The sequence below is a fragment of the Heteronotia binoei genome, chromosome 14, assembly GCF_032191835.1.
Source record: "Heteronotia binoei isolate CCM8104 ecotype False Entrance Well chromosome 14, APGP_CSIRO_Hbin_v1, whole genome shotgun sequence".
NCBI lineage: Eukaryota > Metazoa > Chordata > Lepidosauria > Squamata > Gekkonidae > Heteronotia > Heteronotia binoei.
In genome coordinates, this window is record NC_083236.1 from 58,692,940 (window position 1) to 58,708,682 (window position 15,743).

The following is a 15,743-nucleotide window of genomic DNA, read 5'->3' on the forward strand; positions in this document are numbered from 1 at the left end:
TGGGGGAGGAAAATAAGAGATTGTGAGCTGCTCAGAGTGGAGGGCGGGGTATAAATCCAATATCTTCTTCTTCTAAATGGCCTGGGGTCAGAGTACTGCTTCTTCTCATATTAAGATCTGCTTCACAAGCGCTGTTCCCTATGCCCCAGCCTTCAGAGGTGAGGTGGGAGGCAACCAGAGACAGGGCTTTGTCAGGAGTGGCACCTCCCTTGTGAAATGCCCTCCTTCTTGAGGCTTGCTTGTAACCTACGCTGCTTTTTCAGGAGTCGTCAAAACATTTCCATTTACCTAGGCTTATAATCATGGGGTCGTTCAAGTGGGTTTTTATCCTGAAACTTATTTTAAGCTGATTAAATGTTAATATTTGTAAGCAGCGGCTGAGTCTTTAACGCTGGTTTTTAATTAAAACCGTTTAAAGATTTTTTTTTATATTATTTTTTCTTTTGTAAGCTGCCTCAGCTGCCTGTTCTCCTGAAGAGGCAGCACAAAAATCCGGTAAATAAATAACACTGCAAGAAACACACACACATCGAACAGACCTACCTAAGCCAATATATCCTAATGGCACTGCACACCGGAAAGAAACACACATTAATTTGCAGGGCTTTTTTTGAGCAGGAATGCAGTTCCGGCTGGCTTGGTGTCAGGGTGTATGGCCTAAAATGTAAATGAGTCCCTGCTGGGCTTTTTCTACAAAAAAAGCCCAGATGACATTTATTCCAACACGAGCTTTTATTGTTAGTGTTAGAAGAAGAAGACTGCAGATTTATACCCCACCCTTCTCTCTGAATCAGAGACTCAGAGCAGCTTACAATCTCCTATGTCTTCCTCCCCCCCACAACAGACACCCTGTGAGGTAGGTGGGGCTGGAGAGGGCTCTCCCAGCAGCTGCCCTTTCAAGGACAACCTCTGCCAGAGCTATGGCTGACTCAAGGCCATTCCAGCAAGTGCAAGTGGAGGAGTGGGGAATCAAACCCGGCTCTCCCAGATAAGAGTCCGTGCACTTAACCACACCAACTTGGAACAAAGTTTGAGTCTAGTGCCACCTTTAAGACCCACAAAGTTTTATTCAGGGTGCAAACTTCGTGTGCATGCACGCTTTAAGGTATCGCCGGATCTCTCTTTTGCTTCACTACAATAAGCTACCCCTCTGATACGCAACGAAGGAGGCCCCCAGTCAGAATTCTGCGGCTTTCCTACTGGTCCAGAACGTCCTTCCGTTCCGTTATTCCAGTCTGGCTGATGCCTCGCCATCAGGACGTAAGTGATCCACGAGGAGAAAGGTTTATTCTCTCTGTTTCCTTTAGCCTGTCAACGCATGTAGAAGGCCTACGTTTGTGGTTGAAGAAAGCCAGGATGACAACATTATATTCAGTCCCAACCACAGGGCCATCCAGACTGGCTTTCCCTGTGCAGCGGGATAAAGCAAGTGCTGGAAAGCCCACCACGGCACGTTAAAAATGGGATACACGTAAACAGGTCAGTGAGCTTGCAGAGAAGCAAAGAATTTCGAGCAAATCAAGACGTTCCACGTCAATACGGTCTTACTGCACAAATGCAAACCTACAAGGGAATGCTCTACGGCTCCAGCTTTGCAGAGAAGTGACACAAAGCAAAACAACCATCAAGAAGAAAATCATTCAGTGCATTCACTTGCCTGATCTTTTAGGTTTGTTGTTATGTATCCCAGAGCTTTTGCCCGCTCTTTATATAGCCTGATGGCTTGGTCCATGGGGACTCTTAACCTGACCCAGTATTCCACAGAGCCGTAGTTCTGGATGTCTCCTCCAACTCCTGCAAAACAAACAAAGTTAGAAGATCAAGAGCTCCAGCCCTCAGGCATGCAGGGAAGGAGGAGAAGGCTGGATTTGTACCCCGCCCTTCACTACCTGAGCAGTTTCAGAGTGCCTTACAATCTCCTTTCCCTTTCCCTCCACACAGCAGGCACCCTGTGAGGTTGGTGGGGCTGAGAGAGCCCTGGCATAAACTGCTCTGGAGAGGAACAGCTTTGTGAGAACTTGTGACCGACTCAAGGTCACATCATCAGGTGCAATGTGGAGGAGTGGGGAATCAAACCTGGTTCTCCCAGATAAGAGTCCAAGCACTTAACCACTACACCAAACAGGGACAATACCAAATTCTGCAACAGATTTGATTCTGTTCAAAAGTGGGTGTCTTTTTAATGATTCCCCTGCACTTGAGACAAAACTGTGGTCACCCTTTCCACTGACCAGTTAAGTGTGCGGACTCCTATCTGGGAGAACCGGGTTTGATTCCCCACTTCTCCACTTGCAGCTGCTGGAATGGCCTTGGGTCAGCCATAGCTCTTGTAGGAGTTGTCCTTGAAAGGGCAGCTGCTGTGAGAGCTCTCTCAGCCCCACCTACCTCACAGGGTGTCTGTTGGTGAGGGGGGGCGGGAAGTAAAGGAGATTGTGACCGCTCTGAGATTCAGAGCACAGGGCGGGATTTAAATCCAATATCTTCTACCACTGTGGACAAAATCTGATAGGATATCATGGATCTATGGTGGCTTCTCCTAAGCCCTGACTTGGATAGACCAGTCTAGCCTGATCTTCATCAGATCTTGGAAGTTAAGCAGAGTTGGCCTTAGTACTTGGATGGGAGACCACCAAGGAAGTCTACGGCTGACATGCAGGTAATGGTGAACCACCTCTGAACATCTCTTGCCTTGAAGACCCCACGGGGTCGCCAAATGGCGGCTCTAAGGATGGTGTCTTCCACCAACATCAAGGTTCCATGCCGGAGGGAACCACCACCATAGTGGACCAGATCCGCAGGTCGCCTAATCCATTGCTGATGCCACTGAAATCTACTTTTGTGTCAATGGCAAATGGCATAAAATGGCAGACAGTGTAAAGGTGGCGTCAAACCAACCAGTGGGAATGGAAGATCTGCCTGATGAAAATGGTCTTCCTGACATCACACAAAAACAGAAGGGAATGAGAAAGTGTCCTGTACATCCCTAACCTGAAATCGCGGCATAGGTTTATGATAACAGCAATAATAATAATAATTGTGGCTCCAGATGCCTCGTTTTGGAAAATGCTTCCTTTATCAAACGGGAACGCCCTCCTTTTCCAGTTCTGCTTTGTGGTACTCTTCATCTTGTGCATCAAACGATCTGGAGGATCATTAGTACGATTCACACAGGATTAAGCAATATAAAACACTCCATTAAAAACCAGAGGATTTCTGTCCTTCACTGTGAAGTCTGGCAGCAATACCCGGCTTTGAAAACCCAGATGAAGTGTTAGGTAATCTCTGCAGAGCGAGATCTGACAGCAAAAACATGTTCTTAAATGAGAAGTTTAATAATCAAAATGAAAGAGGTGGGCAGGACACCAAAGCTCAAAAAAAGAAAGAAAGAAAGAAAAAAGCCCGTAACTGCGGCACAAAAAGAATAAAAATGAATTAAAAAAAAATAATTTGGATTGAGCTCTTAATGGATGCCCTCAGTGCGCTTTAACGTCTTTATTTAAAACGGGACACTGTTACACTCTGCCGCGTGCTACATGTAAAAACTCTTTTGGGTCATCCTTTGTACCACTGTCCCAAACCTCAAAGCCAGCCGTCCTCTCCTCTCTTGCTTAACCATGGTTAAGTAATTAATGTAAGAACATAAGAGAAGCCATGTTGGATCAAACCAATGGCCTATCCAGTCTAACACTCTGTCACACAGGACCCTCCTACTGTTGTGCCTCCCCCCTCCTCCCCCCCCCCGAAAGAACACAGGGCATCATTTGCTCCAGACAGAGAGTTCCATCTGGGAACATTTATTTCCTTACAAGCTGTCAGCAGAGTAACTGAGTACTGTTTTGTGCTCAAATGATTTGAAGAGCACCGAAATCGAGACTAAAAGCTGAAGATAGTTTAGTTTCAGTTAAAGAAATGGACTCCTTGTTGAAAATTTCAGCTAATTCTGATTCAAAAGAGATTTCTTTTATGTTTCTGGGGGTGAAAATGCTTCCTTTTGGGGGGTATTTTTTTGTATTTATTGTGCGCTTGTGCATGTCTCTGCACCTGGGAGTCATGTAGTCCTCTGGTGACTGACCTCTACTGGGGGCCTGGAGGACATCCAGGGAAGTGGCCAAATAAGCCTGCCCCTGCCTCCCAACTGGGTATTTCAAGGACAGTCTCCCATCCAAGTACTAACTCAGAGGTGTTGTACTCATTTGTCACGAGGGCCGGATCAGACATAAATGAGACCTTGTTGGGCTGGGCCATGCCATGTCGGGTCGGGCCATGTGTATGCCTATTTAAGATTAGGTAACTGAGATATAAACTTTATAAAGGACACAAACAAATACAATTAAAGATTTGTTTTTTTTAAAAAAAACTTATAATAAAACATTAGCACTTGTTGGTCTTAAAGGTGCTTTCTTTTGTATTTCTCCCATGGGATCCAAGGAACTGAGCAAAGGAAGCTCTGGCTCTTTCCTTCCTTCCCTCTTCAGGGGACCAGGAAGGGGAGGAGCCTCAGCCAGTAGAAGAAAGAGAGGCTTGGCTCAGTAGCTCTGCTGTGATTGAGAGAGCCTGGCAAAGCAAGCTCTCCCTTCCCCCTTCCTCCCCAAGGGAGGAGCCTCAGCCAATTGAGAAAACAGAGGTTTTTCTCGGTAGCTCCTGTGTGATTGAGCAAGCCTGGTAAACCAAGCTGTGCTGTAGAAGGAAGCAAGAGGGGGGGAAAGCAGATGACAGCCAATTACTCGGGGGCCTGATAGGAACCCTCTGGGGGGGGCCTAATTCAGCCTTCGGGCCACATGTTTGACACCCGTGTACTAACTGTAGTCAACCCAGCTTAGCTTCCAAGATCTGATGAGATCGGGTTTGCCTGGACTATCCAGGTCAGGGCAGGGTGAAAAAAATGTTTCTACGCTGCTCTCCCAGAGCTGGAGTGGCCAGCACAGCACACAATATTTGATGCAATGGATATGCTCCGCTATGCCACATGATAAAAATCCTTCCCAAACAAACCTTTTTATCTCCAGATACGGTTCCATCAAATGTATCCCATTCTGCCTCTTAAAAAGAGCCACATGCTAGTTTTGAAAAGCCACGCCCTGCAGACTTTCCTAAAGGATTGGGAGCCACCACATTTTCTCCAGCAGTGTGTTCCGCAACTGTGCAGCTATTGCTGAAGATACCCATCCTCTCACTGACGCCAACTGTACTTGTCGACGAGAGGGGACCGTTTTAAAGTCGCCTTTTTCACTGGAATTAATTAACGTACAATATTTAGGTTTCCGTTCTTGTTTGCCACGAGCCGCTTTGCGAGCCTGACAGCTGAAAGACAGCCTTTCAAACATCCACGATAAGTACACGCATGTCGCAAGGGGCGTCTCTGACGCTTACCGACTAAAATGGCCGAACCGTAGATTCTGCCGTTCTTCTCCAATATTTCGTGGAATCTCAGCTGGCACGCAGCGACCGTTTCAAAGTCCACGCCATAGGCGTGGTGAACCTCAAGCGTGGCGGTATTTTTCTGCACGTATTGCAAAAAGAAGTCATCCACCTGCACAAGATACTGGGAAGTGAAATTGTAGGTTGGGTTTAGGCCCCGGGCAACTGGTGTTGTCTGGAGTTCAAAATCGTAGAACGCATAGGTGCAGAAAGTTGCAGGTTCCTGATCGCGGAAAGCCTTGACGGCTTCTGCAGAAAATATCACTTTGCCGATGTGGATTTCTAGCAAGTTCTCTCCCCGCTCCAAGTGGGTGGTTTCATCAAATTCATCGACTGGATCATCTGGCATGATTTCTGGCCTGAATTTGTACTGCCTGGTCCCATAAGCGATATCCTTCAGCTGGGCTACGAGGCAAAAAAGCATATATATTTCTCTTTTATTATTTTTGTTTCTTCCCTTACCCGCCCCCCCCCCTCCAAGGACCAAGGATTGACTCTAACAACTCCCCTCCGCAGGTTGGATTCAATGCTGACAAAATTTGTCTGCACTACAGCAGGGGTGGCCAAACTTGCTTAATGTAAGAGCCAAGTAGAATAAATATCAGATGTTTGAGAGCCGCGAGACATGAACATCAGATGTCCGAGAGCCGCAACACAGGAAGGAAGGAAGGAAGGAAGGAAGGAAGGAAGGAAGGAAGGAAGGAAGGAAGGAAGGAAGGGAGGGAGGGAGGGAGGGAGGGAGGGAGGGAGGAAGGGAGGAAGTGAGGGAGGGAGGGAGGGAGGGGTGGGTAGGTGGAAAGAAAGCAACTTTAACTTGAAATCCATTCTCCAAGCCTCTGGCCAGTGAGGTGGTGGGGGTTTAGGATTTGGGACTGTGCTCCTTTTAAATGCTTTCCTTCCATAGGAAACAATGGCGGATAGGGGCACCTTCTTTTGGGGCTCATTGAATTGGACCCCCTGGTCCAATCTTTTGTGAAACTTGGGGGTTTTCTTGAGGAGGCACCAGATACTATGATGAAAATTTGGTACCTCTAAAAAAGTGCCCCCCACGAGTCCCAGATACCCACAGATCAATCTTTCATTATACCCTATGGGAACCAGTCATCATAGCATATAATGGAATGCCCAGTGGACATCCAACCCCCCTCCCACTTTCTGATAATCCTGAAGTGGGGGGGGGGGTGGCCTCCAAACCGGGGGATCCTTTGCCTCTAACTGGGGATTGGCAACCCTACAAACTTAAATAACTAGAACCACAACTAAAATTATGTAAACATATAAACGTAGCATCTTTGTGAAGTTACACTCATGGGGACAGGATCTCGAGAACTGCGAGAGGCGAAGAAGTCACCAGAGACAACACATAAGATAAGATAAGATAAGATAAAGTTTTATTTATATCCCGCCCTCCCCCGCCGAAGCGGGCTCAGGGCGGCTAACATCAGCATAAAAATACAATGGGTTAATATGCAAAGAGCTGTTGCATGGCCTTTGGCAGTGGCCTCCTCGAGCTCTTGTAGAAATGAAACAACATTATTGGATTTACTTTAGCAGTGCTGTATTGATAAAGTGCAGAACAACTTGTCTCGGAGCAGAAAGCACTTACGGATTTCCCGGCCATTAAGATCTGCATTCTGATCAACATACCTTCCAACTTACGGATGCGTGTTGCCCTAACGTCAAGGAGACGGACGTACTGTTCCAGTTTTAACTCGTAATCTTGCTGTAACGCCTCCATCTTCTGTGTTACTGCTTCCACCTCCACCTGAGGACGGAAAGAAAAGTTAAAGGAATATGAATAGGCAGCTACCCACTGCACAATTGTGATTTCTATAAAAGCCTCGGATCCCCATGACTTTTGGGTATCTGTGACTGGATTTCTCAACGTATACTTTAAACTGCAAAAGCGGCTCTGCTGGGTTTGCGTGCGTGGGGAAGGACAGGTGGACTTCCCCACTGAGCATCTCCCCAAAAGAACCAAGTCAACCATCTCTCCCCCCCACTGCACCGGGCCCCCTATTCAAAATGCCATCTCTCTTCAGAAGGCTGCTTCAAGTCTAAACTACGCATCCAGCTGTGGACAGCCGACCGAACACATTGTGTGAATTTTTGAGAGATGCTTGACAAATGGAACGGGTTGAGATGGAGGCCCTTTTTGGATGCTATCTTCCCTTGCAGCAGTACCTGGGGAGGTTGGAGGGGGGAGATGGGCAGTAGGGCTTCAACACTCCCTTCCGTTTCCTTCACTGCGGCGGAAAGTGAGCAGATAAACTTGCAGGGAGGGAATCCTGCATTCAACATTTCACTGGTCTTGCAAGATAAAACTAGGGTTGCCAATCCCCAGGCGGGGGCAGGGGAAAAGGTTATGGAAACCTCCGCGAAAAGCAGCCTCCAAAATGATACAAAATTGTTTACTACAAACGTAACTTACAAAAACACACTTAATACTAAATAGTGAATGATTACAGAAGTAAATACAGTTAGAAAAGGAACATTCCATCCTTCACCCAAAGTCATTCGACAACAAATCGGTGTCCAATTCCTATATCAGATGGGTGCAGGTAGAAATTCCAATGATGACGTTTCCCACAGAGACCAGCATTTCAGATGATTTCTTCTGTACAGCAAGGCCCAGAGAAATAATCTGTACAGAAGAAATCATCTGGAGCGCTGGTCTCTGTGGAAAACTTGATCATTGGAATTTCTACCTGTACCCATCTGATATAGGAATTGGACACTGATTTGTTGTCGAATGACTTTGGGTGAAGGTTTGAATGTTCCTTTTGTAATGGTATTTATTTCTGTAATCATTCCCTATTTAGTATTAAGAAGTGTGTTTTTGTAAGTAAAAGAGCCCCGTGGTGCAAAGTGTTAAAGCTGCAGTACTGCAGTCCCAAGCTCTGCTCACGACCTGACTTTGATCCCCAGCGGTAGTTGGGTTTTCAGGTAGCCGGCTTGAGGTTGACTCAGCCTTCCAGCCTTCCGAGGTCGGTAAAATCAGTACCCAGCTTGCTGGGGGGGAAGTGTAGATGACTGGGGAAGGCAATGGCAAACTACCCCATAAAAAGTCTGCCGTGAAAACGTTGTGAAAGCAACATCGCCCCAGAGTTGGAAACGACTGGTGCTTGCACAGGGGACCTTTCCTCTTCTTTTGTAAGTAACATTTGTAGTAAACAATTTTGTATAATTTTGGAGGCTGGTTTTCATAAGAAGAAGAAAAAGAAGAAGATATTGGATTTATATCCTGCCCTTCACTCCGAAGAGTCTCAGAGCGGCTCACAATCTCCTTTCCCTTCCTCCCCCACAACAGACACCCTGTGAGGTGGGTGGGGCCAGAGAGAGCTCTCACAGCAGCTGCCCTTTCAAGGACAACCTCTGCCAGAGCTATGGCTGACCCAAGGCTATTCCAGCAGGTGCAAGTGGAGGAGTGGAGAATCAAACCCGGTTCTCCCAGATAAGAGTCCGCACACTTAACCACTACACCAAACTGGCTCCCCTGCTCCATTATCCGCGTTGCTCTTTGTTGGTTGCACAATCCCTAGGTGGAGGCAGGGGATTCTCCAGTTTGGAGGCCCTCCCCCCACTTCAGGGTCATCAGAAAGCAGGGAGAGGGGGAGGGAAATGTCTGCTGGGCACTCCATTATTCCCCGTGGAGACCGATTCCCATAGGGTATAATGGAGAATTAATCCAGTTATCTTGGGCTTAGGAGGCTGTTTTCTAAGGTAGAGGCACTAAATTTTCAGCGTAGCATCCAGTGCCTCTCTTCAAAACGCCCTCCAAGTTTCAAAAAGATTGGACCAGGCGGTCCAATTCTATGAGCCCCAAAAGAAGGTGCTCCTATCCTTCATTCTTTCCAAATGGAGAGAAGGCATTTAAAAGGTGTGCGGTCCCTTTAAATGTGATGGCCAGAACTCCCTTTGGAGTTCAATTGTGCTTGTTGCAACCTTGCTCCTGGCTCCACCCCCCAAAGTCTCCTGGCTCCACCCTCAAAGCTCCCAGATATTCCTTGAATTGGACTTGGCAACCCTCTAGATAAAACTCTCTAGCAAGTAAAGTTTAAGACTCGGTATCAAGGAGGTTTTGAACACAGGATTTCAGTATCCCAACATCATTTTTTTTTCCTCCCACAACAATAGAGGAACCAGTCTTTTAAGAGTTTAGAAAAGTCTGAGGTCCAGGACTTTTTTTTGTAGCAGGAACTCCTTTGCATGTTGGGCCACGCCCCCCTGATGTAGCCAATCCTCCAAGAGCTTACAGGGCTCTTCTTACAAGGCCTACTCTAAGCTCTTGGAGGACTGACTACGCCAAGGGTGTGTGGCCTAACATGCAAAGAAGTTCCTGCTGCAAAATAAGCCTTGCTCATTCTAGATCTCTTCTTGGGTATAATCTGAATTAGACCCCCGGAAGCAGAAGCTTCCCGTTGAGTTGTTTGCACCGCTCTGTTGAGCTATTAATTCATTTTTTAAAATATATATATATATTTTTTTTAATCCCCCCCTCCTTTCGTTTGGCTCCAATGAATGAAATACTCAATTAAACTAATTTTGGGAGTGCAGGCTGTACTGATTCAACACACCCAATCTCTGCAAACCGCAAACCAACTTTGTCCAAATTGGGCAGATCTCTTTGGGTCGGGTTGGTCCAGCAGATGAGAGTGGCTTCTTGACTGAAAGTGAGGATAAAGAACTTGACTGCAAAAGTCAAGTTTGGCAGACTTTAACTCATTAGGATTTGGCTAGGTGCCCTTCTCAAGTCCGGGATTCATTAATCTCAATAACCAGATTAGATTTCATTTTTTTTTTTTAAAAAAGGCACGAGAGATACCAGCAGTCAATTGTACAGAGAGGGAGAATTACATACTTGATAGTCTTTGTTAATTTTATGCTGTACAATTAACATATTGCGGGTCTTTTCGAGCTCTTGAACGGTTTCTGCGTGAGTTGCTTGGAGCTCCCGCATGGAACGTTCTAAGTCTTTGTGAATGTCTTCATCCACCTGCTCTAGAAACGTGAGGTTGCTACTCGCTTGCTGTCGCCGAGCCTGAGTGCAAAAGTTGACAGCTTCATCATTAGATTTCTTTAAAAAAAATTTTTTTTCGGGGGGGGGGGGGGGGTTGTTTCATTTTAATTGAAACAGATGGACCTCTTGCTTTCCAGCATTACAATTAACTCGAAAACCAGTCGTCTCAATTTTTCGGTGCTTTCGAGAAGAAAATGAAGGCGGCTTAGAACTACCTCGGTAACCTTTCGTGATGGCACAAGTCTACGCCTGTTGACTCGGAAGTGTCCCACTCGTTCAACGGGGCTTAAGGATCCTTCTTAAACAGGATGCAGAGGCAAGCACACCTGAGATGCGTCACCAGCGTGAAACCCAGCACAGAACTGCAGCAAATCCTCTCTCCCTGATTATGGGCAGGGCTAGCTTGCCCATTAGGCAAACTAGACAGTCGCCTAGGGTGCTGGGAGGCGCCAAATTGGGCTCCCCCCCTCCCCAGTGCCCATGGAAAATGCCAAGCTCTCACCAGGGGTGAGGAATCCCCTGATTTGGGGGGGCCCAACCCGCTGGCACAGAGCAGGCTGCCGAGGGGATCCCCACGCCCAAACAGCCTCATCGACACGCCTCACACAATGACATCACCTGGAAATGATGACATCATGCTGCAGATCCTCTAGGATTCATGGTAAAACTCTATGGTACCATAGAGTTTTTACCATGAATCCTAGAGCTTTGCGAGCAAGAGAGAAAAGTGTCCCCAGCCAGAGCGGCAGAGGGACTTGGCAACCTTATCCATGACTCCTCTATTGCCCAGGAAATCCTGAGTGCCCTTTGCATTTTTGCAATAAGGCCCTCATATAATGCTGCTAGAATAATTCTAGAATATTCCACTCACCCACCTACACACACACACACACAATTTTATTTATGTTGAAGGAAGAATGGGGGAAAGAATTCTCTTTGCCGTAAAAACGACTCATGTGTTTGAGAAAGTAAACATGTAGGTGGTAGCGGGGGGATCGAACCTTTCAGTTTAGTTCCTCTCTGCAATATTGTTGCTAACAACAGAATTACAAACTGAGCCTAAGTGAAAATATACTCCCCCCCCCTGTAATTTGTGTTTTTATACATCAGCTAAAATAAGGGGCTCGGGCACAGGGAGGATGAAAACAGGAACCACATTACACGTTTCGTACGCATAGCGTTTTAGTTGGGTCTCTGCTTTTTTAGCCATCGGGGTTATTTTTATGTCCTTCCAAATCTGTAAACAAAAAGTTGGGTTTTATCAGACCTCTAACAGGACAACGTGATAACAGAAAAAAGCAATTACTTTTATTCAAACAATAAAGGGGAGCGGGGAGACGAGCTTTAAAGCATTGCTCAAAGGGTCGGATAATTCACTTTTGATGTTATAATGAAATATGTACATATCTAACAAGAAAAAAAAAAGTTTTAGCCCCATCGTATTTTTTCTGTCTCGCTCGCTCTCCTATGCTCTGAAAGGAAATAGGTCCAATACTGCAGAAGCAAGGCGCATTAGTTGGTGCAGGGAACGCCCCTTCTGAAAACCTGCGCCTGAAGAACAATGCTCACAAGGGATATTGGAAGGTTTTAAAAAAACGGTGCAAGACAAGCGTGAGAACAGGAGTATAGTTTCGGCACAGTTACCTTTAGAAGCAAGAGAGCCTCGCTGAGTTCTGCCACATCAACGTCGCTCTCCTAAAACGGAGACAGAGTCAATAGGAAAGGTGTTGTTCGTCGCGAATGAATAATGGAGCGATACACTGAGGATACACGGTGTGCATTCTCACTAAACATGACATTTTGCTGGATATCATGAATAAGTAAAATCTGTCATACTCCTGCATTCTTTGGCTTTTAAGAAAAGAGTTTTTTTGCTTTGTGCATAAAATATAGAAAACTTCTCTCTCTCTAGTGGTCATTCTCTAAACAGTCAAAAAGAGTTCACCTTGGCAAAAAACTTCATGCGGTTTTTCAGTTCGTCCAGCTGCTGCTTCTGCTCCAGATAGTGTAACTGCAGATCTCTGTTCTCCTGCGCCAGCTTTTCATTTTGGTCTCCAAAAGAAAATACACATTTTGTTTAAACTCAGCAGAACTCTGAAAGGGTCACAATTGTTTCCCAGTCTACCTTCCTTGTAATGAACACATTTAAAAAAAAAAAAAAACAACTATTCTCCCCCTTGGTGTAGTGGTTAAGTGTGCAGACTCTCATCTGGGAGAACTGGGTTTGATTCCCCACTCCTCCACTTGCAGCTGCTGGAATGGCCTTGGGTTAGCCATAGCTATCGCAGGAGTTGTCCTTGAAAGGGCAGGTGCTGTGAGAGCCCTCTCAGTCCCACCCACCTCACAGGGTGTCTGTTGTGGGGGGAGAAGATATAGGAGATTGTAAGCCTCTCTGAGTCTTTGATTCAGAGAGAAGGGTGGTGTATAAATCTACAGTCTTCTTTCCTGTACTTCTGTTTACGAAACTAAAAACTCCCCCCCCCCACACAGAATTTCAAAACAGCATATAAGCAAAACAGGACCGTATAAAATTAAAAGGATCGAAACCATAAAAATATAATCAACAAATACAAAATAAAACAACAGCGAAGCAGCTAAATAGCAGGGAAGATAAGGATATGAATCAGGAAATCAACAGGGAAATTGATCCCAAACAAAATGAAAAGGCCAAGTGAACCAAAGAAAGGTCTTAATTTTTTTTTTTTTGGCATAACCCCCGTAGAGAGGGAGTCAGAATAACATAGCATTGCCCAGGGGTGGAATTCTAGCAGGAGCTCCGTTGCACATTAGGCCACACCCCCCTGATGTAGCCAGTCCTCCAAGAGCTTACAAAAAAGAGCCTCGTAAGCTCTTGGAGGATTGGCTACATCAGGGGGTGTGTGGGCAAATATGCAAAGGAGCTCCTGCTAGAATTCCATCCCAGGCATTGCCAACCTCCAGACTGGGCCTGTAGATCAGGGACTACAACTGCACTCTGGACTATAGAGATCAATCCTCCTGGAAAAAATGACAACTTTGGAGGGTGAAATGTATAGCACTATACGCCACAGAAGTTCCTCCTAGGGTTGCCAACATCCCGGTCAGGGGTGAAATTCTAGCAGGAGCTCGTTTGCATATCAGGCCACACCCCCTGATGTAGCCAATCCTCCAAGAGCTTACAAAAAAGAGCCTTATAAGCTCTTGGAGGATTGGCTTCATCAGGGGTGCATGGCCTAATATGCAAAGTAGCTCCTGCTAGAATTCCACCCCTGGTCCGGGTAATAACTGAAGATCTTACAACTAATGTTCATGCGACAGAGATCAGTTCAACTGGAGAAAATGCCCACTCTGGAAAGCAGATGCAATTGTATTATACCTTCCTGAAGTCCCTCCTAACCCCCAAAGCCCACACTCTTTAGGCTCCGCCCCAAGAGATATGACCTGAAGAGCCACAAATGGAAGCTCTGGCCAGAAAGGTGGTGGTGTGAGGAAACTGAACTTTAGGGGCAGCTTGAAGTTGGACATTCAAGAATAGACCACATTTTAAAACGTGCTTTGTCCAAATGGCATACATAATATGCTTATTTTGTAGGTGAGTAATTCAGAAGAAACAGCAAAACAGCCCCTTCTGTTTCATCTAAATTGATTCCACTGATCAGTACTACTTATCATAATATTATACATTAATGCAGGGCTTTTTTTTTTAGCAGGAACGCAGTTCCGGCTGACTTGGCATCGGGGGTGAGCGGCCTTATAAGCAAATGAGTTCCTGCTGGGCTTTTTCTTAAAAAATGATGTCAGGGGTGTGTGGCCTGATATGCAAATGAGTTCCTGCTCGGCTTTTTTCCCCAACAACAAAAAAGACCTGCGCGAACCAATGGTGACGTTAGGGGGTGTGGCCTGATATGCAAATGAGTTCCTGCTGGGCTTTTTCTACAAAAAGGAGACCTGTGTGAACCAATGGTGATGTCGAGGGGTGTGGCCTGATATGCAAATGAGTTCCTGCTGGGCTTTTTTCTTAAAAAAAGAGAGACCTGAGTGAACCAATGGAGATGTCAGGGGGTATGGCCTGATATGCAAATGAGTTTCTGTTGGTCTTTTTATAACAAAAAAGACCTGCGTGAACCAATGGTGATGTCAGGGGCTGTGGCCTGATATGCAAATGAGGTCCTGCTGGGCTTTTTCTTCCAAAAAAGCCCTGTGTTAATGGATAGCGAGAGGCTGTTATAAGCAGACAGACTGACTGTCAACCCAATGCGCAAGCATTATCTGAAGCCATTTCCATTAGAACTGATACGTTAGGATTTTTCCTGTTCACCAGCAGGGCATGCAATTTCTCATTCCTCTCCTTAGCCAGCCACCTCCCCCGCTCCCCCTTTTCTGGAATACTTGGACAAGGAAGCAAAGCGGAAGTTTTGGACACAAACATTTCAGAGGATGCCAACAGCCTTACAGGGGTGGAATTCTAGCAGGAGCTCATTTGCATATTAGGCCACGCCCCACTGGTGTAGCCAATCCTCCAAGAGCTTACAAAAAAGAGTCTTGTAAACTCTTGGAGGATTGGCTACACCAGTGGGGCGTGGCCTAATATGCAAATGAGCTCCTGCTAGAATTCCACCCCTGCTAGTGAATGTGTTTCTGAGTCACACCACACCATGGGGGGGTGGGGCTGCTCTAGGAACACGCCTGAGGGATTTTTGGGCTCCCTCTCTCCCTCTTTTTGCGGACAGCTGACTGAATTAGTCCTTCCTGTTCTGGTAGCAAACCTTAGTCCGCTGCCGTGCTAGAACTGGGAAACTTACACTTTCCTGGCCAACAGTGGTTTGGTCCTGGCTTGTGGAGGAAAACACAAATTGTGGCTTGCCTTTATGTGTGTGAACACGGCTTGATGTTCTAACGAGACAACATTTGGGTGAGATATATGTAATTTTTTGTTTTGTTTTGTTTTGAGTCCTGTAGCACCTTCGAGACCAACGAGGTTTTTGGTGTATAAGCTTTTGAGAGTCATAGCTTTGTATCTGATGAAGGGACCATCGACTCTTGGAAGCTTATCCCTGGCAAAATCTTGTTGGTCTCGAAGGTGCTCCGGGACTCATATTTTGCTGTTCTACTACAGGGTAGCAGGGCTGCCCTCTGAATTTTTCGGGAGGGGGGGAGATCTTTCCCCCAAAACTGGTTTTCATGGTGATAATGTGATTCAACCACGGCTGGTAAAGCAATGCCTCATTCCGCAATCTCTTAATGCCCCGAATGTATGGAAACGAAACCAAAATATACGTAGGTAAGTGAGATGAACACATATTCTCCCCCCCCCCCCTTATTCTGT

General features: G+C 46.1%; 1 protein-coding gene across 1 annotated transcript in view; it reads right to left on the reverse strand.

Annotated features, from left to right (window-relative positions):
• RPGRIP1L (RPGRIP1 like) overlaps positions 1-15,743 on the reverse strand; it is a 130,945-nt gene that overhangs the window by 59,801 nt on the left and 55,401 nt on the right. Inside the window, exons 11-16 of the mRNA XM_060253574.1 lie at positions 12,384-12,490; positions 12,083-12,133; positions 10,280-10,459; positions 7,066-7,183; positions 5,371-5,823; positions 1,654-1,794 (exon numbers count right to left, since the gene is read on the reverse strand). Coding sequence (XP_060109557.1) covers positions 1,654-1,794; positions 5,371-5,823; positions 7,066-7,183; positions 10,280-10,459; positions 12,083-12,133; positions 12,384-12,490 — 1,050 coding nt within the window. The remainder of the gene's footprint in view (positions 1-1,653; positions 1,795-5,370; positions 5,824-7,065; positions 7,184-10,279; positions 10,460-12,082; positions 12,134-12,383; positions 12,491-15,743) is intronic.